Source organism: Protopterus annectens, chromosome 11.part0 (assembly GCF_019279795.1).
Source record: "Protopterus annectens isolate FY-2018-M chromosome 11.part0, PAN1.0, whole genome shotgun sequence".
In the NCBI taxonomy this organism is placed as follows: domain Eukaryota; kingdom Metazoa; phylum Chordata; order Ceratodontiformes; family Protopteridae; genus Protopterus; species Protopterus annectens.
In genome coordinates, this window is record NC_056745.1 from 132,997,918 (window position 1) to 133,025,142 (window position 27,225).

Sequence of the window (27,225 nt, forward strand, 5' to 3'; positions counted from 1 at the left end):
TAATAACTCATATCAGCATTTCACTCAAAGTCTGCACTGATGGACAAAAATTTTTTACCAGCATAAAAAAAAAGTCATCTGCTATTCAATGATAACAAGAACTATCAAACACGGAACTTAATCATCTTTTTTCAGTCGTTCTTTAAAGGAAACCCATACAGGACATGCAGATTAACACCCCATAATAGCTATACTCTACTTAGGTTTATTCCTCCACATTACTGAAAATGAACAATTTTACTAGGTTAAAACTTATTTTCTTTAATCTTTCTTAACAAAGTTAGTACATAACGAATAATTCATGTCTGGATATACTACAGTTTACCTTAATTCTAATGACAGACACATTGCTGCAGTTATCTTACTAAATAACTTCAACTGCTGAGCACATTAACAGATCGTTTTGAGTTCATAATGGATTTGTTTACATTCTTCCTTAACTCCTTAAATTTGGCTGCCAGTTATCTCAATACCAGAGTAGGCTTGCTAGAGACTTTGGTGCCAAAACAGTTTTCCTTTTTTTTTTTTGGGGGGGGGGGGTAATTGTAAAAAACGAGTATTAAAAGACTTCCTAGGCTCATAATTATAGCCCATCACTATAATTCATGTAGTAATGAAATAATTACCATAAACTAACAAATTAAAACTCAACTCCAGCGTGAACCTGGAAGTGAGATGGCATGTTTTTTCAGCATGTGTCTCCCTTTCCTTCCCATCGCACAGTAGACCAAAGAGCTGTTACTATGTATCATTAACACTGACAGCAGCTGTCTAGGCACAATTGACACTAGCACTTGGCTACAATTACAGAAACATTTAGCAATGACTGTGGAATAGAAATGAGTCCCAAGATGTAAGACTGCCTTTTTTTTTTTTTTGTTAGGATAAATAAAAAATACTGGCAGTACAACACAATGTGGGTGGGCAGTGTTAATAACTAGATTTTTGTTGTGGGCAATGTGTGCTATTACCAGTATTTTATTATTATTATTTTTAAGGTTCATAGGTTCATACTAGGATATCTGCCCTAGGGCATTTATAAGCCTAGCCAGAGTGTATTTGGCTTTCGCCACCCATTTTAAATTAATTTTGCTATGCCCTTTTTCGAGGTTAGTATACTGTGCCTCTGTCTAACAGTGACACAGAAGTGATACCCGGGGTAAACCTACGATCCCCCATCCACTCATCAAGATTCCTCTTGAAGAGAGTCAATGAGGGACTCTGCCTAACCTGGACTGGGATTTTATTCCAGAGTGAAGGGAGCCTCTGGGTTATGAATCTGTCCCTCCAGCATGTCCTATTTATTTCAGTGCTGAAGTTCAAGTCTCTCGATCGCGTAGCTCGATGGGATTTGGAATTTCTGAGGTGCAGCATGTCCATTAATTCTGGGTTGGACATGGCTTTATACGTCAGGCACAGATCGCCTCTGAGCAGGCGGTATGCCACTGAGCAGAGCTGGAGTTTCTTTAACCGGGCAGCATATGGCATCTGTTTGAGCCCTTTGATCCTCTTGGTGAGATACTTTTGGGGTCTTTCCAGTTGCTGCAGGTGTCTGGTAAGGTACATCCCAAAAGGGGCATTGTACTCAATTATGGGCCTGATGAGGGATGAGTAAAGAGGCACGATGACCTCCCCTGATCTAGATGTGAATCCCTTCATGATTAGGTGGGCTATATAAAATGTTTTACTAACCACTTTGGCCACGTGGTTGTCAAATGAGAGATTGCTATCAACTTGGGTCCCCAGGTCCCTAATTACTTCTTCTGTACTTAATGGATTACCACTTATGTGGTAATTTGTGGGCACCTTGTTTTTGCCAAAGGGGATGACTATACACTTTTTGGCATTTAGCTTGAGGCCATGGCTCTGGCACCAGTTGTCTGTTACTATGAGGCCCTTTTGGAGGATGCTTGTGTCAGCTGGAGAGTCAATTATGGCACCCAGTTTACAGTCATCTGCAAACTTGGTCAGCCACAGTCCTTCCGTGTTGGCCTGTACCTCTGAGAAATATATACCGAACAAGAGAGGTCCCAGGACTGAGCCTTGTGGGACGCCACTTGTAACTGGTTTGGAGTCTGACATGGCTCCAGCAATTCTAACCATGTGGGTTCTGTCCTTGAGCCAGTTTGCAACCCATCTAGTGACATAGGGGTTTATATTTAAGCTGGTGAGCTTATCTATAATGCCTGAGTGGGGTATTGTATCGAAGGCTTTTGCGAGGTCCAGGTAGGCTGTGTGGACCACCTTCCCCTCGTCAATGGCCTTGGTGACTGTTTCAAAGAAATCGACCAGGTTTAAGAGGCAGGATCTGCCCTTAACAAAGCTAAACTGGGTAGGATCCAATGTCTTTAGGTCCCCAATATCTTTATTTATAAGGTTCATGATGATCCTTTCCATAGCTTTGCAGACCAAGCTAGTCAGGCTTATGGGGCGATAGTTTCCAGGATCCGTTGAGGCACCACCTTTGTGGAGAGGGACCACCGTTGCTGTACGCCACTCTTTGGGTACATATCCTGTAGTAAGGCTGAGACTGAACAGTAGTTTTATGTTTGGGTTTAGCTCTTCTTGGAGTTCATGTAGGACGCAGCCCGGGACACCGTCTGGTCCCATTGATGCTGTGTTTTTTGCTTTGGAGAGGGCGGCTCTTACCTGAGCATCTAAGATGTCAGGGGGGCAGCACTCTGCTGGGATAGATATTTGCCCTTTTGGTGGGGGGGGGGGAGTTTGTGATGAACCTGTCAGCTAGGATGTTGGCAATGTCTGTGGGTTCGGTGTATTTTTTGTCATTTTCGACCAATTCTGAGCATATCTGGGAATTCCCACCCAGGTTCCTAACATAACTAAGGAAAGCCTTGTGATTATCCTTAGTGTCCTGTGCAATTTTTCTCTCAAAGCTGGCCTTAGACAATTTTATGAGTGCCCGTAGTTTTTTGCTAATACTGATCAGAGATGCCTTCCCTTTTTGGGATTTTGCTCTATCATGTAGTAGCTTCCTCCTTCTATTGTATAGTTTGCTTATGGCTGGGGTCCACCAGACAGGATGTCTGCCTTTGGAGGATTGGGTCTTGGTTTTATTTGGGATTGCATGATCCATGCATTCCTGAAGGTGTTCATAGAATGCGTTTATAAAGGATTCTGCGGTCTGGGCCGTATTTTCCACAGGCCCGGGTAGCTTTGAAGGATTCCACCTCGGTTTTGAGGAGTGTGAAATTTGCTTTAGAGAAGTTTTTCACTGTGGTTTTCTGGGCAGGGGTGGGGTCGGGATGTGAATATCCAGTGAGATTAGTTTATGGTCTGATCTTACCAGTGAGGGATACATTTCTGGTCTGGAGCATAGAGTCCCCATGTTGGTGATGATGAGGTCCAGTATGTTTTCCCCTCTTGTGGGAGTGGTAACAAGTTGTTCCATAGCATTTGAGTTTATAAATTCTAGGAACCTTTGGGCTAGGGTGTTGGAGCTAGAGTAATGCTCCCAGTCTATGTTTGGGTAGTTGAAGTCACCCAATATAATGGTGTTTGGAGAGACCTTCATATTTTCCAGTGTTCTCAGGAAGGCCGAGTGGGGTTCCTGGGTTTGGGAGGGTGGTCTGTAGCAGGCTATAAACTGGAAGGCAGTTTTACCCACTGTTAGTTGCACATGGATAATCTCTGATGCTTCGTGCTGTGCCACCAACCTGGAGGTGTGGGTATCTTTGACGAATATTGATACTCCCCCTCCTTTTGTGGTTCGGTCCAAGTTTTGGGGCCGAAAAGCATGGTATGAGGTATAACCTGGTAGTGCTGGGGTGCTCTCGGGAGTCTTGAACCAGGTTTCTGTTACTGCACAGATATCGATGTTCTCCATGCTAAGGAGAGTTTCGAGTGCATGCATCTTGAGGTTTAGACTTCTGGCGTTGAGTAGCACTACTCTTAGTTTATTATCCCTTGTGATACCCATGGAGGTGGGTTTGTCTTTTGAGCCTTGCCTAAAAAAGGCACTATGGGGGTAGCAAGCGCCTTTGCCAATATCCGAAAGCCCAGGGGTGATAGGTGCAAGCCGTCCCTAGCGAAGCATCATGGCTTGTCGAGCATGTCATCCCAGGCTGACAGGCATTGGATCCCCTTTGAATGACACCAATACTTAAGCCAATTGTTGAAATTGATCATCTTGTCTTCATACTGTGGCATCATTCTTGGTGAGGGTAAGACGCTACTCAAGGTCAGGGTCATACCGGCCTGGGCTACATGCTCAGAGAGCTCCTCTATGTCTCTTTTCATGTAGTCCAGGGAGGTATGTCTCAGGTCATTCACACCAGCATGGACAATGACTGAGTCATATTTGTACTTGCCTTGGAGTGACCTGAGTGCTTGTGTTATGTGGCGGATCCTAGCGCCCGACAGGCAGCTCACCGTGACCTTCTCCTTGTTCAGCCTGGTGAGCGGGACGTCAGTGTGCCTGATGATAGAGTCACCTATTACAAGTGTATCAGGTGTGTTGTTTAGCCTTAAGGACTGTGACTGTTCGGCACACTGGCTTTGTGTTTTGTTTTGGTTATGCGGTTGCTTGGGTGTCTGCTTTGGAGGTCTCTGCTGCTTAGGCAGATTTTTATTTAGAGCCTCCGAGTATGTTTTTGTGTGTTTATGTGTTTGGTTTGCTGTCGTGGTAGGTCTATGTGAGACTGGAATTGCAGTGAGTGTGGTTTCCTTTTCCTCCTGACTGGTTACACCAGTACTGAGTTGAGAGAGCTTAGCCTCCAGTTTGGCTATATGGTTGCATCTCTCACATGTGTTGGAATTTGTTGGGAGGAGGAGAGGGTTGTCTGTGTACATGAGGCAGTTGTAACATTGCCTCAAGATTCCCAGATTCACCAGCTGGACCGGAGAGGAGATTGACAACTGACCTTTGGACATGCTGGAATAGTATTGGGAATTCCTTTATAACTGAAAAAAAAAGGGCCAATGGGGAACAAGGTACTCAAGGGCTGTTTGTGAGGGTGTAGTGCTTTTAATTTTTTAGTGCTGACTTATATAATTGCTTTAGTGAGCAAGTGCCAGGTAACTTAAATGCAATGTGCTACAGGTAACTTAAATGCAAAAACGACAAACAGTAACTTTCTTTCAAGTGAAAAAAGGAAATAAGTACAGTAAGCAATGCAGATATCACTAGGGATCCACAGAAGCGCCGAAAAGCCGCGTTTTAGGTGGAATTAGCGTTTCAGGGAAATAACAAGTAAACAAACAACAAGCATACAAACAAAGCTAGATTCAGCAGGCCTGGATCTAGTCTACGCTACAGCAAACAAGGTGTACCAAATTTCAGTAAGAAACAGTTTAAATATGCAGGCACTATAAGCCTTTAACCAGAAATTTCCAGCTCAGAAGGGCAGAGTCCAGCCTCTCCTCCCACAAGAGTGCAGACCACGAACCTTCTTAATGTAAAATAACTGGCCTGAAGCCCAAGTGCTTAAACCAGAGCTAATACACTTTTAGAATAACAGACACTGAGCCCTCAATCAGCAGTTCCCAACTTAGAAGGATGTAAGCTACCTGTCCTGCCACCACAGTGCAGGCCACAAACCTTCCTAATGTAAAACAACTGGTCTGAAGCCCAAGTGCTTAATCCAAAAGACTTAGAATGATAGCTACACTTTAATCAAGTTACTACCAAGCAGTAATAAATACAATTGAATTCTTTAAAGAATGCCTGGATTAGTGCTCAAGTTAAACAAACAAAGCTAGATTCAGCAGGCCTGGAGCTAGTCTATGCTACAGCAAACAAGGTGTACCAATTTCAGTAAGAAGCAGTTCACATATGCAGGCACTATAAGCCTTTAACCAGAAATTCCCAGCTCAGAAGGGCAGAGTCCAGCCTCTCCTCCCACAAGAGTGCAGACCACGAACCCTCTTAATGTAAAATAACTGGCCTGAAGCCCAAGTGCTTAAACCAGAATTAATACACTTTTAGAATAACAGACACTGAGCCCTCAATCAGCAGTTCCCAACTTAGAAGGATGTAAGCTACCTGTCCTGCCACTACAGTGCAGACCACAAACCTTCTTAATGTAAAACAACTGGTCTGAAGCCCAAGTGCTTAAACTAAAAGGCTTAGAATGAGTTACACCAAGCAGTAATAAATACAACTGAGTACTTTTAAGATGACGCAAAAGCAAAATAACGTAGGAAGAAACACAAATACAGTAAAAGCAGATAACATTTTTTTTTTTTGAGTGAGCAAATGAGATGGGCCCATGCGGAGTATCCAAGTGCAAATTTACAAGAGGGGCGGGCAGTTTCAAAGCCACCAAGATTAACACCAAGACAAAAACAGGGAGGGTTGGTGGGGACCTACAGTCACAACTTCCAGCTAGATATTGCTCAATGCAACACAAACAAATTACTTTAAATCGTGTATTATTTGATAAAAGTGCAGATAAAAATCTACTTAGCTCCACTCATGCAGGTCTCAGTTGGCCAAAGCTCACAGTTTAAACAGAAAGCAATTCACTGTACCACTTGTATAAGACAGAAACCGAATAACAATGAGGTAAACTACCCCCACTTATCACTGGCTATGCAGGTTTTTTAACAAGCCTTAACTGAAAATACCACTTGTATGAGACCTACTGAAAAACAGTCAACTTCCAGCTAGATATTGCTCAATGCAACACAAACAAATTACTTTAAATCGTGTATTATTTGATAAAACTGCAGATAAAAATCTACTTAGCTCCACTCATGCAGGTCTCAGTTGGCCAAAGCTCACAGTTTAAACAGAAAGCAATTCACTGTACCACTTGTATAAGACAGAAACCGAATAACAATGAGGTAAACTGCCCCCACTTATCACTGGCTATGCAGGTTTTTTAACAAGCCTTAACTGAAAATACCACTTGTATAAGACCTACTGAAAAACAGTCAACTTCCAGCTAGATATTGCTCAATGCAACACAAACAAATTACTTTAAATCGTGTATTATTTGATAAAAGTGCAGATAAAAATCTAATTAGCTCCACTCATGCAGGTCTCAGTTGGCCAAAGCTCACAGTTTAAACAGAAAGCAATTCACTGTACCACTTGTATAAGACAGAAACTGAATAACAATGAGGTAAACTACCCCCACTTATCACTGGCTATGCAGGTTTTTTAACAAGCCTTAACTGAAAATACCACTTGTATAAGACCTACTGAAAAACAGTCAACTTCCAGCTAGATATTGCTCAATGCAACACAAACAAATTACTTTAAATCGTGTATTATTTGATAAAAGTGCAGATAAAAATCCACTTAGCTCCACTCATGCAGGTCTCAGTTGGCCAAAGCTCACAGTTTAAACAGAAAGCAATTCACTGTACCACTTGTATAAGACAGAAACCGAATAACAATGAGGTACCACTTGTATAAGACAGAAACCGAATAACAATGAGGTAAACTACCCCCACTTATCACTGGCTATGCAGGTTTTTTAACAAGCCTTAACTGAAAATACCACTTGTATAAGACCTACTGAAAAACAGTCAACTTCCAGCTAGATATTGCTCAATGCAACACAATTTTATTTTATTTATTTATTTATTTATCATTTGTTGACCGGGAAAGTCCGACTAGGTTCCACAGAGCTTGTTTTCAGCGGAGGCCCGGGAGAAATGCTCCAGATGCATGTCTTTGGAATGTGGGAGGAAACTGGAGTACCCGGGGGAAACCCACGCGAACACAGGGAGAACATGCAAACTCCACACAGAAGGCACCCCAGCCGAGAATCGAACCGGTGAACCTCTTGCTGTGAGGTGACAATGTTAACCGCTGCACCACTGCGCCGCCCAAACAAATTATTTAAATCGTGTATTATTTGATAAAAGTGCAGATAAAAATCTACTTAGCTCCACTCATGCAGGTCTCAGTTGGCCAAAGCTCACAGTTTAAACAGAAAGCAATTCACTGTACCACTTGTATAAGACAGAAACCGAATAACAATGAGGTAAACTACCCCCACTTATCACTGGCTATGCAGGTTTTTTAACAAGCCTTAACTGAAAATACCACTTGTATAAGACCTACTGAAGAACAGTGTTCAGGCAGAAGGCTGGATAAGGATCAAAATGAAAAATCAGAAGTCATAGAGTTTTCATGACTGCTTCATAAGGAAATGTACATGGTACACATCTAGCATGATTAAGTGGCTACAGTTGATATTTAAAATATATTTTCCTTATAGCTGAAAGATGGATCCTCCTCAACAAGATAGGAGTGATTTGGAAAATGAACACCATGAAAATAGTCATTGAATTTCTGTGGACACAGGCCGACATGACAGCTGGTAATGCACTGTAGTTGCATGTAAAACAGTCATACGCCAGGTAAACCAGCTACAGTAGGAAAGGAAGTATTCAGCATTACTATTATGCTTAACCATGGAAAGAAGGAAAAGGAAAGCTTAATGCGATGCAAAACTTCTAACAAAGTCAGAAGGGGCATCAGTGAAGTGATTCTCAATTTTTTACTAACTTATTTTCTCAAGACATCTTGTCACGGCCTAATATAATAAACACCGCAGCCAGTTACACAGCACAGTACATACTAAAGTATACAGCCTTTATGGGGCTACTACCAAGTTTAAAAATGGTTACTATAATATCGAATGGCTTATAATTTACAGGGACTAAATAACCATTTGGGAGAGTACATAATTTATTTTTAGGGTGGAGAATGCATCGTATCTAGAACACGTATGCACTGTACTGACAGGACATCAAAAGTAAAAATTGGTACTAAATTTCTCCAAGATAGACGGCTTTTCTCTTACTGCAGAAATGCTGCCACCATATCACCCTGTACTGACCGTAATAATATAACCAAGCCACCTTCAACACTGAACTGCATTTAAGTCCTTAACTGTGAAATGGCAATATCTGCTCCGTTATGTAATAACAGCCCAAGTACAAATCACTGAAAGTTTAGGTAAGAACTGTAAAACAAGAAACCCATATGCATCTTACGATTCCAAGGTACATGAAGCAGTGTTTTATGGACATTTCTTTGACAGAGTACGACAAGTTGTATTACTCTCTGTGTCAAATACGGGATAATACATGGCTTCTATTCAAGGTGAGAAATGCAGAAAATATGGAAAATACATAAATATTCGGTTGGCATAATATCAGAAGCAAAAAAATCACATTACTTTTCCAGAGAAAAGGGACCTTTTGGGGGTCACTGGAAATGTGTTACCATCAAAACTTTTTACACTGACCGTGACAACTTGGCCAGGCCAAATTCAGTAGTGAAATGCATTTGAAGAAGTCCGTAAAGGTGGCATGAAAATTTAGCTGCATTCTGTATCCAAATGTCCAAGTACAATTTACTGAAGGTTCAACCAAGAACTTTCAAAAAGTAATGGGCATATGACCAACTTTTCACAGATACCAAATGCAGACATTTCACTGCTGTAAGTGTCCTCCCTGTGGTCGCGTGGGTTTCCTCCGGGTGCTCCGGTTTCCTCCCACATCCCAAAGACGTGCTGTACGTGGATTGGACACTCTAAAATTCACCCTAGGTGTGAGTGTGTGCGTGTGTGCCTTCTGTGGAAGGTTGGGCGCCGGGCTGGCAACTCGACACTGTAAAACTCCACTGCCAATCATGAGTGGACAAGGTGATCCGCTGTAGCGACCCCTAACCGGGAAAAGCCGAAAGAAGAAGAGTCTGGCATGCTGCACTATACTGCGTTTCCAGGGTGGGTTGTCCAAGGATTTTATTTTCAGGGTGAAGAATGTAGTGCAAGCCCTCAATATACTGTAGTATGTCTGAATTCATTACAAGTAAAAGCAGTGACCTTTTCTGCTAACTTTATGCTTTGCCACCCTCTGCCAAATTTAGACAAATCTGCAATACACACAGTAAAGATAAATCTGTTGGCTTTTCACCTGAAGCCACAAACTAAATCCATTCTGTTAGGTGTCGTGACATCTTCTCTCAGAAATAGTTTACTAAATCAGCAGGCCTACATAGCCTCTGTGATGTTTATTTTATTTTATTTTTTTTTGGGGGGGGGGGCGCAACTCAGTTCACAAGAAACGTGGCATTTGCTCTGGTTGATAAGCTATATGAAAATTTGTTTTAATCAAAAGCTTTTTTTTTTTTTTATTAAACAGTGGTTTAATGAGAATACAGAGTTGAAGAATTTTAAAAATGGGGAGAGTATATATCTGTGTGTGTATGTATATGTATATATATATATATATATATATATATATATATATATATATATATATATATACACACACACATACACACACACACACACACACACACATGCACATATATGTACATACCCACACACACATACTCTCCCCATTTTTAAAATTCTTCAACTCTGTATTCTCATTAAACCACTGTTTAATAAAAAAAATAAAAAGCTTTTGATTAAAACAAATTTTCATATATAAACATATTGATAAATGGGGAAACGCACTGTGACACTCAACTTATCATATGCCACAATACAAGTACAAATATGGGCAAATCACTAAGAGATCTAGAGTCTCAGTAGATCAAAATTCACTTTTATCCTTAAGACAAATCTGTTGCTGCAGTCTTCTCAAAGCATTCACATTCTGTCCTTGTTTTATTTTAAATTCAGTAGCCTTTGGTATGTCTGCTCATCAAGCAAATTTAGCTTCAGTAACCACCCTATTCCTACTCTGTTCATGCCTACTACCTGTCTAAGCTAAGGCCCACAACAGCAAGCCTGAGTTTTCTATACAAACAGCTGGTATGCTGAGACAGACAGAGTTACAAAAGCATTAAAAAGTTAGTATAAGCTTTTGCTACAAAGCAGCACATCAAAGGGTCCATCTGTTTGCAACTAAGTCTGTTGCTGTCAAAAACAGCACCTGGCTATACAGAACACTGACTCATTAACATGTAAAAAGTCGTAACTGTATTATGCAAACAGGCTAGAAGACTGAACCACTGAGATGAAAGGCTAGAGGAGAAGGGACTGGGAGGATGGACAGATTGTGTTAAACATAAATTAGTGGTATGGCTGAGATACCTTTTGGGGGGGCACTGGATATGGGCATGTAAGACAACAGAAATACTCAGGGTGAAAAACTATGCTCGGAAACACGGTATGGGAACTGAAGAAAGAAATCGCAAATGACCAAGAAATCAGAAAACAAACTTACAGACAGTCAAAGGTAAAGCAAGGCAGAGTAGAAAATATGAGTGTAGTAGGGAGGAGGTGCAGATAAGGGGCAGGCAGTGAAAGAATGACAGGAATAGGAATGCAGAACTACAGAAGGAGAAATGCACAGTAAAGTTTGCTTGTTTGTCTTTTTGGCTTTTCCCAGTTAGGGGTCGCCATAGCGGAACTCCGGTCCGCTAATGATTGGCAGTAGGTTTTCATGAACGCCACGGTGCCAGCTCAATGTCCAACCTTCAACAAAGGTACACCCTTACGCATGTCTTTTGAACGCCACCCAACCGCGGGGAGGACATGCAGACTCCACACAGAAGGCACTCCCCGCACTCCAGCCAAGAATCAAATGGGAGAACCTCTTGCTGTGAGGCAACAACACTACCGCTGCACCACTGCAGATACTGCACATTAATCCAGGCAGACCAGAGGAGTGATCAAAGAGTGATGGAAAGAGCAGGACAGGACAGAAATAAATAAGAAGAGAAGGAACTAGGTGTAGAAAGTAGTGGGAACAACTTACAGGAAGGGTACACAATGAATGAGAAAGGGGGTACAGTTCAGTAGGGCGAGGAAGGCATCCAGCAGAGACAGTGCAGAAGGGTATGGGTGGTGCAAATGGACCGAGAAAAAACTGCATTTAAGACAGGAAGTGACAAAAAACAGAAATGAGACAACATAAGCCAGTAGTGGGGAACTGCAGACTTGGCACCAATGGAATTAATTAAAGAATACAAGACAGACTAGTTTATAATAAAAATAGCCTTGGGACTTAGACTTCATAAGACATGGACTGAGATAAAAGTGGTCACTATGCCAGAGGGATGGACACATGCTGCATCTGGACACTCAAGAACTGTCAGAGGAGACAACTGAAGTGGTAGCAAACATGGACACCTACACAAACAACTGCAGTCACCAGTCTCAGAAATACTATACAAGCAGCCATCAGAAAAAGAAAGGGAAGATTTATAAATACATTGAAAAAGGGTGAAAGGCTTGAAGCTGTTAAGGAGAAGGCTTGACAAACCGATTTTAAGTCAGAGACAATTATCGTTGCACAAGGGATAACAATACTCAAAGCTAGTTTGAAAAGGTATGCCACTATGACTCTATATTTAAACAAAAGATGGAAGAGGAAGTTATGAAAGTAGAAGACAGGGAACACTAGGGCAAAGAGTGAAACAGGCACAGAATTTAAACATGAGAAAAGAGTGTTCCACAGCACAACTGGATGTTATTATTAGAATATGCAGAATGTTTGCGAGGGAAGGAGGAGTGATTTGAAGAGAGGAAACATGGGCCATTAACAATACAGGTGGGACATGGAGGTCACTAAGGTGCAAAGGTACAGGTTGCTTAGAAATTATACAGAAAAAGTGTAAGGGGCAGCCATTAAACATGAGGTAAAAGGGAAAGAAGAAACAATACCATGAAAGGAAAATTATTGATCTCACTTTGAAAACTGCCTGTAAGTCTCTCCGACTGCTGTTACAAATTCATTCATTTATAACGTTACATAACTGGTTCTGTTAATTATGCGATCAATGCTTAAACTGTAAGATGTGTGTCTCTGCTTACACAGCCTAGGCTGCGGCTAACAAATTGCTCTCAGACCAGTCTACTTACCCGGTTAACATACCTAATGAACAACTAAAGGGCTCAGGGAACAGCGAAGGGTAGAATTTAGGAGAACTGCCTTTTCCATTTAAGGTACAGGAAATAAAAAAAGAATGATGACTGACCAGTAAACTGAAATTGCCCTCAGACACATACGGAAGAGAATGAAAAACTTAGATACAAGAATAAAGAATATGGTATAATGAGAGAGAATGTTATACTCCTAGTGTACCTCAATCTTCTTGGAGCAGAATGAGAATTAGCAGGCTCCAGGATAGGGAGAACAATTAGGATGAATAAGATTACAGAAAATGAGGGGTTCGGGTCAGCTGGTGTAATACTGTACCAGAAAAAAACAAAACAAATTACAGATGTGGTCCTAACCAAGACAAATGTGGATGCTGCTAGACAGCAGTGATCCTGAAACAGTATTCTTTAACATATGGGGAATGTAAAAATTCAACATGAGAGAGAGAATAGCTTAGGACTTCAGAGGGCTGAATTATGCTGAGTTAAAGCAGGGTCAGTATGAGGTAAAGGACTGAAAGCAAAGCAAGGGAGTAATCAAGCTAAGCAACAGATCACGGAAGGAGAACTAAAGGGTATGAATACAAACTTCAGGAAAATACTTGTGTTCTTTTTGCAGTTTTTTGTAATGTGGCTATGCAGGAAAGTGTGTGCCGAGATTATGGCAAATGAAAGGGCAGAGAAAAAGTAGACAAGGGTGGGAGGGCACAACATGCAGAATACAAGCAGGGAAGTGCAAGGGTGAGAAAAGAAAAGATTTAAAGCAAGCAAAGGCACAAAACGAGTTTTCTTTTGTGAAAAGACTCAAAACAAATAAGTTCCGTCTGAAGTTCTGTGAGGACTACACAGTACTAACATGTAGAAAACAGGAGCAGGTTTCTCTGTATCACTCTTGTATGACATAATAAAAAAAAACATTGACTGACCTCCGTGCAAGCTGTCCCCAAAAGACTTGCTGCTTTCCTGGGAAGTCAGTACCTAGTGGTTGAAGTTGTTAATCAGCCTCTTGCCTAATATTAAAATCTGAGAACGTTTAGATGCTATAACCTTCCTACATAAAAATGGTGAGAAAACTGAGCTTTTAATAAAACATGAACAGTCTACAGCTGTTACAAGTTCCTCATCAAATTAACATTTGTTCACAGAATAAAACAAAAGGCAAAGTAAGGTAAACTACAAGGGAAAGGCTTCAAAACCCTAACATACGCATCCCAAAAAATGTAAACTATGGGGTCTAGGATGAGGGAAACAAAAACAGCTTAACTGGTGAGAAACTATGCAAGGGAAAAAGAACACTAAGAAAATGTTCAGGATTCAAAGGAGGGAAAAGGAATACATGATTATAGGAAAGGAGTGTAAATATGCACAGGCCATCAAAAGTGAGCAAAAAGTGCTGTGAGAACCAATCCACATTAACCAGGGTCAGCATGAATGTAGCAGAAGAGTGCTTGTAAACCTGGAGACAAAACAGTCTTTGAAGGTGTAGAATTGGAGAAACATGTTTTCACAGCTGATGAAAAATTTTCCTGGTGGTGAGACCCAAACATTCAGAGAAGTTAAAGTACTAGTTTGTCTACTATTCAAAGTACCAGAATGAAGAGAAAAAAACTCAGATGGTACTGGAAGTGATGGAAGTGAACCCTGCTTAAATATATCCAATAAGTCAAGATGTACACAATTTTTGCAATATAGGAAGCAAATCTGCCAGAAACCAATATTACATGGAGTGAAGTGCTGATGAAACCAGGTAATATGAAGTGATATATGGAATGCTTCAAAAATAGCTACTGGATCAGCAACAAGGATTCAGAAAAAAAAAGAAAAAAAGAAACCTTTTCCCTCTGCATCTGCAAAAGAACACTAAGGAGATACAGATGGTATTTTAGTGTCACTCCCTGGCAGGATTCAAGATATTAAACTCAAAAAGTTAACAGAATATATGGAAAAATAAATGAGTTTTCTCTATTTCAAGAAATGCCTACTTAAGCATACTAATTGTTTCACTACACACGTGCAGAAGTTACAGAAGTAGAAATGCACATTTTCTATTGCAGTAATTCACAGCATTACATGCATTTAAAAACATAACATATAAATATTTAAGGATGGATAGTCTTGTTAAATACTTGGGTGCAATCCATACTGAACTGTTCAAATAAGTAAGATGTGTTTGGGGTCAAGGTGTACTTTTAATGGAGTCTAAGGACTGCAAGATCTCCTCGGTTACTGACATTCAGTCCCTTTCCAATGAACTCTCACTGAATTACAGATGGGTATTATCACTATAAGTGGTCATCTTTTCAAATTCTACTTCTGATGTCATTACATAAGCAGAAGACATTATTCTGGAGGGACATACTGCAGATGGATGTATGACTTAACTACAATCAAATCAGATTCCGAAACTGATAAGTTTTGCGAAGGGTAGATATCGCATGCTTAATTTGCTTGACTTTTTAAGGATATGACTGATGCAACCGATGGGAGGGGGTAATTCGGTCTATGCTACTCAACTCAAATTTTATGGCATTTGATACAACTCCCCATAAAGACATTGTTGATGAGCTCACAACCCTTAGATTACTCGGCTGATTGCTGACTGGCTCTCTATACACACAAGAATTGTTGGCACCTTTTCATCTAATGTATTAGTCACTAGTGAGGTACTTCAGGACTCTGTGCTGGTGCCCCTTCTCATCATCATCTCTGATACGAAGACAAATGCTTATGGTTTATGTTTACAGATAACTTTCAAATGGATGTTAATTCCCTGCAGAATCGTATACTCAACTAAAAGGGCTAAACAGAGTAAACACTTAGTATTTGGGGCCATGGCCTTACAGTTAATGCAAAAAAATGCAGTGCAGTTGCACATGGGAAAGTCTTTCCCCACAAAACATTACATAAATGCGACTTCACTTAAGGATAATACAGTTACATCTAGACACACTTTTTGATAATGTTCTATTTCAGGTAGAGTATTTTTTATTGCCCAGCTAAATATAAAAGGTATATCCTCAAATTCCAAAATAGGTCAGAGTCCCCTTATATTTCTCCCTAATTAAGCCAATCATATAATATAACACTCTGATTGGTGTGTATCTTACAAAACATGCAAGTCACCTTGAAAGACCTCAGCATTTCCTGGTCAACAGAATAAAATGACTTCTTACAGGAATAGATACACCATTCAAAGGATTCCCCTAATTTTGGGTTTTTCCACAGTTTAAAACCCCATCCTTTATCAAGTTAAGTCATGATGACTGGATGGATTTTAATTTTTAACAGGGTACAATTTTCTTATGTTCAATCATTCTGAAGACTTATTCATTCATGTATCATTTTGCTTTGATCTTTGTTGCCTCCCAGTGAGACCTGTTGATATACTTCCTAAGTATCAACAGATTTGATCTTGAACTCTGCAGAATTCCCAAAACATTTCTTCAACACAGTTCAAAAGCATTAATTTTCTTTTGAATACCCTTACTTGTAGTCCATCTTTCACCATCATATGTTATTAATGAGAAAACAACAGCTCCTTGCTGAGAATGTGATTCATGTCTTTGCGCTACAAATCTTATCCAGATTTGCCACAGCTTCCCTTCCAAATATTCAGGTGTCTAAAACCAAAATGTACATCTGGTAGCGTACCACAAAATAAACTAAAGTTTGTGATCAGAAGAATGCAATCCGGTTTTGTTTTGGAGCCACAAATCATCTGTGTCTTCGTGTATACCCTTGCAAAAAAAAAAAAAAACATGAAGTGAAGGCATACTTGCCAGAAGATGGTTTCAAATGTATTAAATTGGCATATATTACTAAAAGAGATACTGCAAATACTGCCATAAATATCCTACAATGGCTGAAGAACAGTACCTTTACTGAGAATGTAAGTACATCTACTTTGCTAAATGGGGTTATAAAGGTTAAACTGTTACTAGATAATTCTGCCTAACTGAAATCTAAAGCAATGCACAGAAGATTAACAACAGACCATAAGGAATCTGAAGTGATGCACTCAGTGGAAAAAACTGCAGAAGGAATGTAGCAAGCTTTGAAAGAGAAACTGAATGCAAAACAGTCAAAAAATATGTTTAACATCCGGACATAGGTACACAATGTCAGAAGATATTTCCACAAAATCAAGGTAATCGATTAAAGTGAGAGACGAAAAACATAAAACAATGGAAGAGAGGTCAGACTAGAACTTTGAAAACTGAAACAAACAAGATGGGCAGACAAATTAAACAGTGTAAGATAACATCAAGAAAAATTAAAGAAAATATATTTAAAAATATTAAGCATAACAGGAAATCATTTTATAGATACAAAAATGCAGCAAGAGTATAGACATACAAATTGCTAAACTGTGTGCAGATTCTGAAATTTATTCTGAGACAACAGAGTAGAGATATGTTTACAAAATCAAACAATTTAGCTCCACAAAGGGGTGATACATTATGCTAGTAACATCCACGTAGCCTCAGATAACAAAATCAAATGATATTATACTGAAGAGCTATGCAAACTGGACAAAAACAAAGCATAGATAAGGTGTCGGAATTAGCAATAATGACCACAGAACAGTTTGGCATGAACTTACAGTACCATTATATCTGCTATTCACTAAGTCTATTAAACACTGGGAGATTCATTAAGATTGGAAACATGCACTTGTTAAAGCTATCTAAGGAAAAGGGAAGTATGGCAAACCCAGATGCATACAGACCCATAAGATTAGTTTCATGTTATGGAAAAATAATGGAGAAAGGTTAGTTTGGATAAATTACTGTCATAATTGAAAAGGTTGTGATTTGAAACCATATATCAGCATGCACATGCTGAAAACCAGATCTACCACCACCTGTAACACATTTTATGTCAATACAATAACAGCTATAATTACTTCCACGGTAGTGCAGCGGTAGCGTTGTTGCCTCACAGCAAGAGGTTCTCCCGTTCGATTCTCGGCTGGAGTGCGGGGAGTGCCATCTGTGTGGAGTCTGCATGTCCTCCCCACGGTTGGGTGGACGTTCGAAAGACATGCGTAAATGGGCGTGCCTTCGTTGAAGGTTGAACGTCGAGCCGGCACCTCGGTGTTCGTGAAAATCTACTGCCAATCATTAGCGGACCGGAGTTCCGCTGTGGCGACCCCTAACTGCGAAAAGCCGAAAGACAACAACAATAACATCTATAATTGAAAATTGTGATGCAATGTCATTTATACAGACTTAACATCAGCATTTGGTAGAGGCATACACAATACACTAATCAATAAATTAGAACAACTAGGTATAGAGTCATACACAATACACTAAATCAATAAATTAGAACAACTAGGTATTTATATACTCTTGATATTTGTAGTCTATGTAGCTATCCATCACAAGACATGACAAGTAAAGAGCAATTGGACAGGAAAAATTCAAGGTTGCAGTAAGGGTGGTCCATACTTTTTTAGCTTGCCTCTTTCAGATCTATCTTTTTCATCTGATGTATTCTGCAGTCTGTATGCAGATGACTTGACAATGGGTAAACTGATTACATGTTACAGTCAGGCCATATCTGCAAATCTACACTGACTATTTGGGCACAGGAAAATAATATGTTGATAAATACATCAAAAACTAGGTATTTGAGATTTGGGAGACAGACTGAATGGTGAATATTTAATACAGCACACAGTGATTGAAACAGCAGACTCATTCTAAGACCTGTGTAAATGGGTAGACCTGCCTTTGTAGTTTTCCTAATCATATTATCCAAATGGTTAACGATAGTTATGGGACTACAGGATATGCAAAAAGATTATAAAGTCTAGGATATCAGAAATGATGAAATCACTTTCAGTTACATTAGACCCAAACTTGAGTATGGAATACTATAGAAAATCTTACAAGAAAACACGCACGAGTAAACTGGAAGAAGTACAGCGAAATATACCAAGGACATCCACTGATGTGAAAATTTAAGTTATTATGAAAGAGGAAAATATCTGAACTTGTACAATAGCTCTTACAAGCATTAGAGAGGAGACCTTATTCGGGTATATAGGATATTTTGACACAACTACATATGGGAATGTTTGGGGTTATCAAAAAGAAGCAAAGAATCATCTGACAACCTATGTAGAAGGTTACCTAGGAATGAGAAGTGTATTAATTGGTTCTCTGAAAAAGTAGCTAATACATGCAATAGACTATAAAATTACATTACACCAAGCACTAGTTTAGATATTTGTAAAACAACTAGGACACTCGTTATTGGAATGAAAAGTGTATTAATTGGTTCTCTGAAAAAGTAGCTAATACATGCAATAGACTGTAAAATTACATTACACCAAGCACTAGTTTAGATATTTGTAAAACAACTAGGACACTCGTTATTGGAATAACTGTTTTAGTGTACTGTCAAGCTAGACAGTGTGCCTGAAGCATTTGAGTGTTTACATGTAAATGTAAGCGCTACTGAATAAATTTTACCCCCTGTGGTATGTACTAAACTAATATCTACAGGAATATCCAATAACTTGTTACAGAAAGGCAATCTTACTGTGTCAATGGCTAAAGTTTATATACACATAAAAGGAAGTCAACATATTTTCAATCACCAAATGAAAGACTATTACTTCAGCAACAAGGCACCTTTAAGTGGCTTGTGCCACAACAAACTTCAGTTACTATGACTACCTCATTTTGCCTGGACTTCCAAGAAAAAAAAACAAATATTCCCCTATCAATACAAGCAGTGAAATATGAAAAATGTCGATACGAACAATGAAGAAATATCTTAAGTAATAAAGCAACCAAAAAAGTAACTTTAGAGAGTAATGCTAAATGCCATACACTACAGAAAAGGAAAGTTAGTTTTAGGTCTCTAGACATATTGCTGAATTAAACACAGGCTGAGCATTAAAACAGAAGCCTATATTAACCTTTCCATAAAACAGAAAGGTCTAGGCATGACATCTTTTTACACATGGCCTTTTCTGCATAAAAACATTCAAGTCTGATTACATTTTAAGCTATACGGACTCATAATGAAGACCAACACCAGCACTGCAAACTTTCTTAGTGATTGTTCAGTTCTAGGGACGCATAAATCAATTCCTTGACAATCCCAATGACGTGCAACCAAATCAATAATTTCACAAGCATCTGGAACTGAAAATACCAAAGGCGTAGCATTTTCTCAGTCTTTAAACTTTTAAAGCTGGTTTGTTTCAGAGTGGTTTATACACAGTGTATACATTTCTATTCATTTTTTTTGTTGTTGTTTCATGGTCACTCCCTTCTTGTATAGTTTCAAAATAATTAATTACCATTATAGCCTTATCCCAACAACAAATGATTTCTAGCTATATAAATAACACATATTTTTTTACCAGTATGTTTTTTTCTGTAATACTTTTAATTGTAAAATGAAGACAATGCCTATGAGATAGGAATTTAACATTAGCTTAGTTTAGGCCACTCAAAATTCCTTAACCTGACAAAAGTAATAGGTCTGTAGTTCTTACTAGGCAGAAGACGTTGGTGACTACAGAGAACACAGTCATGTAACCAACAAAGTTTAATGGGTTAATTTGCCACCCTGCTCAATGAGTAAATTTGTGGGTACCCACCTAATTGTCAAGGATGAACCTGAAGGATGCCAATGTGTTACACTGTTCGAGGAGATTCTTTGAGCAAGAATCCCATCTCTCCAAGTGGTTTTATTTTTATGTTAGATGAAGGCTTTTCAGTACTTTTCAGTACTACCATTGCTTCTGAGATGTAGGTTATGTATTAGGACGGGATCTTTCATAACCCAGACAGCGACGCAGAGATCACCATTTATGAGCAAGTACAAGCGAAAGAAAAGCAAGAGAGTTTTTGCTCTCTAAAGTAGCTAAGGGAACTTAGTCCTTTGATTCTTCAACAGTTAGAAAACAGTGTGGCCTTTCTAGTTTGGGTAAGATGCATATAGCAGTACATTCTAAACTGTGCACTGTATTGTAAGACAGGTGTGATAACAGAATGCCATGACATCCTTACACATTAAGGACATAACCCTAATAATTAACTTGGGGATGTAGAAGGGTTTCTTAACTATAAATGATAATGAACTGTTTTTTTATCACATTTTATTTGTAAATATATCTAATGGGGATGTCAGAACTGTTTACTTGGTAAAGGCAAAAAAGATTTGTTTCCCAAAGACAACTACACCATATTTATTTTAGCATAAAACTTAAGGTCATGGTCAGAACACCAAGTGCAGATTCTGGCAAGCCCCTCATGGACTATAAGACTAACCATGCGGGGTTCAATAAAATCACCCAGTTTACAGTCACCAGCAAGCCAAATTAGCCTTAGACCTTTGACATCTGCTTGCATATCAGAAAAGCAGATGTTGAAGAGGAAGGACCCACGGCAGTGTCCTGTGGGACATTACTAGCGATCTGCCTTTTAGATGAAAAGATGTCAGGAAGAGTGTTCTCTTTCAGCTAATTTGCTGCGATCCAGAAGATCATGAGCTACTTTACTTTGGCTGCTTTCAAACAGATTATTAGATCAATAACTGACTGTTAAAATGTCACACTGCTGGAAGATTCTTATTAAGGGGAGGATACTGAAAGCAAAACAATGGGCTTAGCCTTTGAGATTTGTTGTAATTACTGTGTCTCAACAACAATAACCATTTATTAGCAATTACTTCTGTTTTGCAGTTTTCATATTAGCTCTTTTTACTACACGTTTCATATTTGTAAAGTGCTTGGGTAATAAATGCTCTAATAAACTTGAACCACTAATTCTTAATGTCTACATCTGATCAAAAAGCCAATCTGCACCACAATGTGTGACACAAGGTTTTATGTTTAAACTAGCAAGTCCGTCAATAATAACAGTGTGGAAATTGTACTGAAGGCTTTAGCATGGTTCAAAAAAGCCTCATCACAGAATGGCCATTGTCAATGGTATCCATTACATTTTCAAAGAAACAAGACATATGAAGGAGATAAGCCCTGCTTTTCATGAAGATAAGGTTGAAGAAAAATAACTGTAAATCATATAGAGGTATTAGAAATAGTTCTGAAATTTTACGAAAATTTATATAAAGCAAAGGAATGTGGAAACCAAGATAGAGCACAAATGGAAATATTTATGGAAGACTTAATTATGCCAAGAACAAAAGATGAGGCTCAACAACTAATAGCTAAGACAGGATGAGATGAGATTAAAAAAACAAAACAGTGACTTATAATCAGTCTGCTGAGAAGTCTTCAGGAAGAGATGGTATTCTGGTTGAAGTTTGGAAGTTCGGAGGATAGAAAGTGATAAAGATCTAGAAAAGTTTAATACTATTTTAAAAACAGGGGAACCACCAGCATGTTGGAAGACAGCTATTGCGGCTGTATTACCCAAATAAGATAAAGACCCGTCAGACCCTGCTTCATATAACCCATTTCCATTTAAACCAAGTGTCTATATCCATACTGGCTAAAAGAATGGCAAATATGTTGCCAAAATTGACAGATATGGATCAATGTGGCTTTCTGGAGGGGAGGCAAATATCTGACAACATTAAGAGAACAATGACCATCCAGAGAGTAGATAAATGTAAAAAAATGCAACTGTTGATGGTAGGTCTTGAAGAGAACGCATTCAACAGAGCAAAGTGGGACAACAAATTAAGCATTTGCATTCCCAGAAACAATACATTTAATTAAAAGGATATATGAAGGATTATAGGTAAGAATTAAAAGTAATGGGTTCTTCTCTGATAAGTTTTGTTTGAAAAGAGGAACCAGGCAGGGGTATCTTCTTTCTCCTTTTCATTTGCTTTATATTTAGAATCACTGACAATGAAAATAAAGATCTCTGAAGATCAAGCATATAAGTGGTAAATCATATAATTGGTAAGACAATCAACAAATGTTGACCTTAGTTGCAGATTATATTATTTTGAACTTCATATAGCCAGAAAAGGACATCTCAGTGTTGTGGAATATTATGAGACAGTTTGAAATCTTTTTGGGATAACGTGAGATTTCTCAGGACGATCCTTAAGAAGGATAGTAACAATCTTACAAACTATAACATTCAGGAAGTAACAGAAAAGTATTTAATTAACTAATCTAACACGAGAGTGGAGAAAGAAGTTTTTGCCAATATTTGCAGATGACTGCAAGTAGGAGTGCAGAAAACAGTCACAAGGGGGCTACATTTTACTGGAAAAAAACTGGCAAAGGAACCAAGGTAATGGCAGCAAATAACAAGAAAGGAAAAGGTAATAGTGTGGGATGAGGCCAAAGAGATATTTACACTGCAAGCTAGAGACCTAAAAGGGATTAATATCAGAGTACAGGCAAAGAAAAGAGGATAAGGGAATCCTACTTGAAATACCTGGTCTGGTAGAGTTTTAAGTCGAAACTAGAACAGAAGCTGATGTTAAAAAGGGAAAATTAGTATGGCATGTAAAATATTGCACAACTGTGAGAAATAATCCAAGGAGGTTAGAAAAGACTGGGAGGAGATGAGAAAAGAAAATTACAAGGGAATAATGGGAGGACATCTGCTTAGCTCCCAAATATTAAAGTCCAGCGTGTTTGGGATTGTTTGCATAGGTATTTCTATGCCTCAAGCACACTTCAAATATTTTTCCTTAGGTAAACAGCAAATGTTGAAGGTGTGACAGAGGAGAAAGAAGTAACTGGGGAAACATGTTTGGGGACTGTCATCAGTTGGAAGACTTGAAAAGTTCCCTATAGGAGTACTCTGTCAGAAATATTGGGTGATCAAATGACTAAAACTAAGGAACTGATTATTTTAAGCTGAGATACATGATCAGAAATGCCTTCATAGTAAGACCTTATTAAGTTTAATTCTGTTGGCTGCCAAAAAAGCTTTTGCTAAAAAATGAAAATCAGTCTAAACCAACAGTATTTGAAGTACTGAATATTGCAAAAGAGATACAAGAACTGGGAGAGGGATCTTTATAAAAAGGAAGGAGTAAATTACATAGAAATCAATGGAAATTGAGGAACAACACATGCAGAACAATGTTCTGGAAGAGGTAGACAAGTGAGGTTTCAGGGAAGGCATGAATCAAGCAAATTTATGTAATAATGGTTTGTGACAGCAATAAAGAAAATATATATGATGTATAATGAATGCAAAAGGAAATATGTTCATATGGTTTACTTTCTGTTAATTTATGTTTTCCTATGTCTTAAATAATAATTTAATAAAGGTGTTTAAAAAGTGTCATTCCAGTAACATTATACTAAGGCATCAATGGCCAGTGTCAGGGCTGTAATATTCCTGTTTCATGCCCACGACAGTATTAAAAAAAAAAAATAATAATATATATATATATATATATATATATATATATATATATATATATATATATATATAAACATACATAAATATATATGCGCAAATAAATGTGTGTGTCTATATATATATATATATATATATATATATATATATACATACATATCTCTATATCTATATGCACACACGCAAATGCACACAGGTGTACACACACACACAAGTGTACACACAAATAGACAAAGACACACATGAGCGCAGAAATACACATGGGCACACACAGACACACCACAAACACGCGCGTGCACACACAGACATGCCACAAACACGCATGTGCACACGTGCCTCACACGCATGCACAAACATGCAGACACATGCACACACAAATGCACCGGGCACACCACACAAACATGCACGTGCACAAACGTGTGCGCATGCGGAGAGAGACATGCGTGCGCGTACCCCCCCCTTGTAAAACACACAAATGCGCACTCAAAAACACACATACACACACTTATTTTTGAACTTTGTTTATTTTCACTTGTAGCAGCAATTAGTATAAAGGTATTATGTAAATGATATGTGCAGGTAAACAAGAAATCAAAATATAATGAACCTAAATGTCTATCTGTATACTACAACTCTTCTAGAGGCTATGATTTCATGGGTAATTACTAGGCATGGAATTCAAAAGACCATTAAGGAGGCTATGCCAAATTCCTATTATAGGTTCATAGGTGGGTACTAGGCTATCGGCCATAGGGCCTATACAAGCCTAGCCATAACAATTCCCAAAGCATTGTGTGTTTAGCTCAAGGTCACACAGCAAGCAAATAAAGATGGAAAGATTCAAATCCTGCACCCTTGGAACAGGAAGCAGCTCATTAACAGGTCACACCTTTAGTCCTCTTCACTAACTGCCAGATAAAGAAAGAACGGTTTGGGATAACACCCCTCAAGTTCAAGCACCTGTACTTTGGAGTCGAGCGCACAATTACTACTTCCCAATTTCTATTACTTGTTCTTTTTTTTTTCCAACTAAATATGTGGACATCTCATGATCCATTTAAATGTCAATATAAAAAAAAGAAGTGACAAATAATTATTTTTGTGCTGCTACCATATTAATATTCATAACTTTAAAAATGTAATGTTTCAGTATGCCACAAACATTCCCTGAAACGCAGCCCCAAAAAGTGATTTAAAAAAAACAAACATTTTTATAAGAAATCAGTTTCTTAACACTCACAGATGACTGGGTGAGAACAAAAGACAGTAAAAACTCTTAATGAATAAATCAAACTACTTGGAATTAAGAGACTAGCAAAAAAGAGTAATTTAAGAGAACTAAGCAGGTATTCAGTCATAGGTTCATTAGTAGGTACTAGGCTATCGGCACTGGGGCCTATACAAGCCCAGCCAAAAAGGTACCCTGGCTTTTGCCACCCAAGAAAATTGTTTTCCTGTGCCACTGTCGAGCATAGCCACAGAGGTGATCCCCAGGGTGAATTTACTATTTCCCATCCAATCATCAAGATTTTTCTTGAAGAGTGCTAATAAGGAGCTTTGTTTGATATACATAGGTAGTTTATTCCAGAGTATGGGAAGTCTCTGGGACAGGAATCTATCCCTCCGGCATGTTCTGTTTATTGTGGTGACAAGGTTTAGGTCCCTAGAGAGTGTAGCTCAGAGGGATTGGGATTTCTTTAAGTGGAGCATGTCCAACAGCTCTGGGTTTGACATAGCTTTGTATGTTAGGCAGAGATCACCTCTGAGTAGGCGATATGCAACGGAGTAAAGCTGGAGTTTTTTGAGACGGTCTGCGTAGGGCATCTGTTTGAGGCCGGTAATCCTCTTTGTGAGGTATTTCTGCGGCCTTTCCAGTTGTTGTAGATGTCTTGTGAGGTACATACTAAAAGGGGCATTGTACTCTATATAATGGGTCTAATGAGTGATTAGTAGAGGGGAACAATAACCTCTTTTTTACTGGATGTGAAACCTTTTGTGATTAGGTGTGCCACATAGAAGGATTTCCTGACTACTGTGGCGATGTGATTATCAAAGGAGAGACTAGTGTCCACCTGCGTTCCATGGTCTCATCGCAAATATATATGTTGCACTTTTCTGTATTAAAAAAGCTTTGAATACTTCCCCATGCAAATAACTTTCTGTAAAACTGCTCACTTGTACTGCTTACATTTATTATCTATCTAGTGTCATTTAAAGATTATGTTTAAAGGTACAAAATGCACTTTTCAAACAAAAAACATGTTTGTGTGCATCATATACAAACACACACACTTAATGCATGCAAACACTTTGTGCGGAAAGAAACGCATTTTGCAGCCTCAAAAAGTATTAAGTTCTAAAAGACTGCTTTTGAACATGCAAAACTACATTTAGTGAGGCATATTTACAGCATTAATATTCATGTGAAGGCAGGATGTGGATACATCACTCTGGGTTTCAGCTCTAATTATGTTGGACTAGTGTGTGGTACGTAACTGTAAATTAGTTACGTAACTGCCGAAATTTTTAACAGTTTGACAAAAAAATGATATAGTTTTCTGCCAACTGTTAATTTAAAGTTAATAATACTGAACACTCTTCTATTCTGGACACAAAATAGCCCCTTTTCCATCATACCCAACCAGAGATGCAACAAGTAAAGGAATCCTACTTCCTCAAGTCTGTCTCCCTCTTGTCTCAGCAGTATCTGCCAAAATTCCACTACCATTCAAACACTAGAACCAAAATCTGTAGATTTATAATTCACTCCCCAATAAATGAACACAACCGTATAACTCTAAAAAAAAAAAAAAAAAAAGCAGTCACCCAGTCAAGGACTAGACCTATCACTAGGCTCACCATTCTTCAAGTATCACAAAAAAAAACAAAAAACTCTCCCTACTTAAACCTCTAAACTATTAACACAAGCCTCCAGATGCAGCCTCAGAAATCTGAATCATACTGGTCCTTTAACACAAATCTTACTTTTCAGATATCACCATGCACATTCAATTGCTGATCCCAAACTATGACCGTCCTTGCCACCCAAACATAACTTCAACATCATTCTTATCCAAAAA

The 27,225-nt window shown here is 38.7% G+C and overlaps 1 protein-coding gene across 7 annotated transcripts in view; it reads right to left on the reverse strand.

Annotated features, from left to right (window-relative positions):
• Nucleotides 1–27,225, reverse strand: part of DCP1B (decapping mRNA 1B) — a 492,116-nt gene that overhangs the window by 455,855 nt on the left and 9,036 nt on the right. Inside the window, exon 1 of one of the 7 annotated variants that reach the window (XM_044087512.1) lies at nt 16,306–16,341. The exons of 5 other annotated variants lie outside the window; for them this stretch is intronic. In XM_044087512.1, the coding sequence (XP_043943447.1) occupies nt 16,306–16,329 (24 nt within the window). In that variant the 5' untranslated portion in view covers nt 16,330–16,341. Of the gene's footprint in view, nt 1–16,305; nt 16,342–27,225 lie in introns of those variants that run through there. One more of the 7 variants, XM_044087515.1, reaches the window with a different exon arrangement.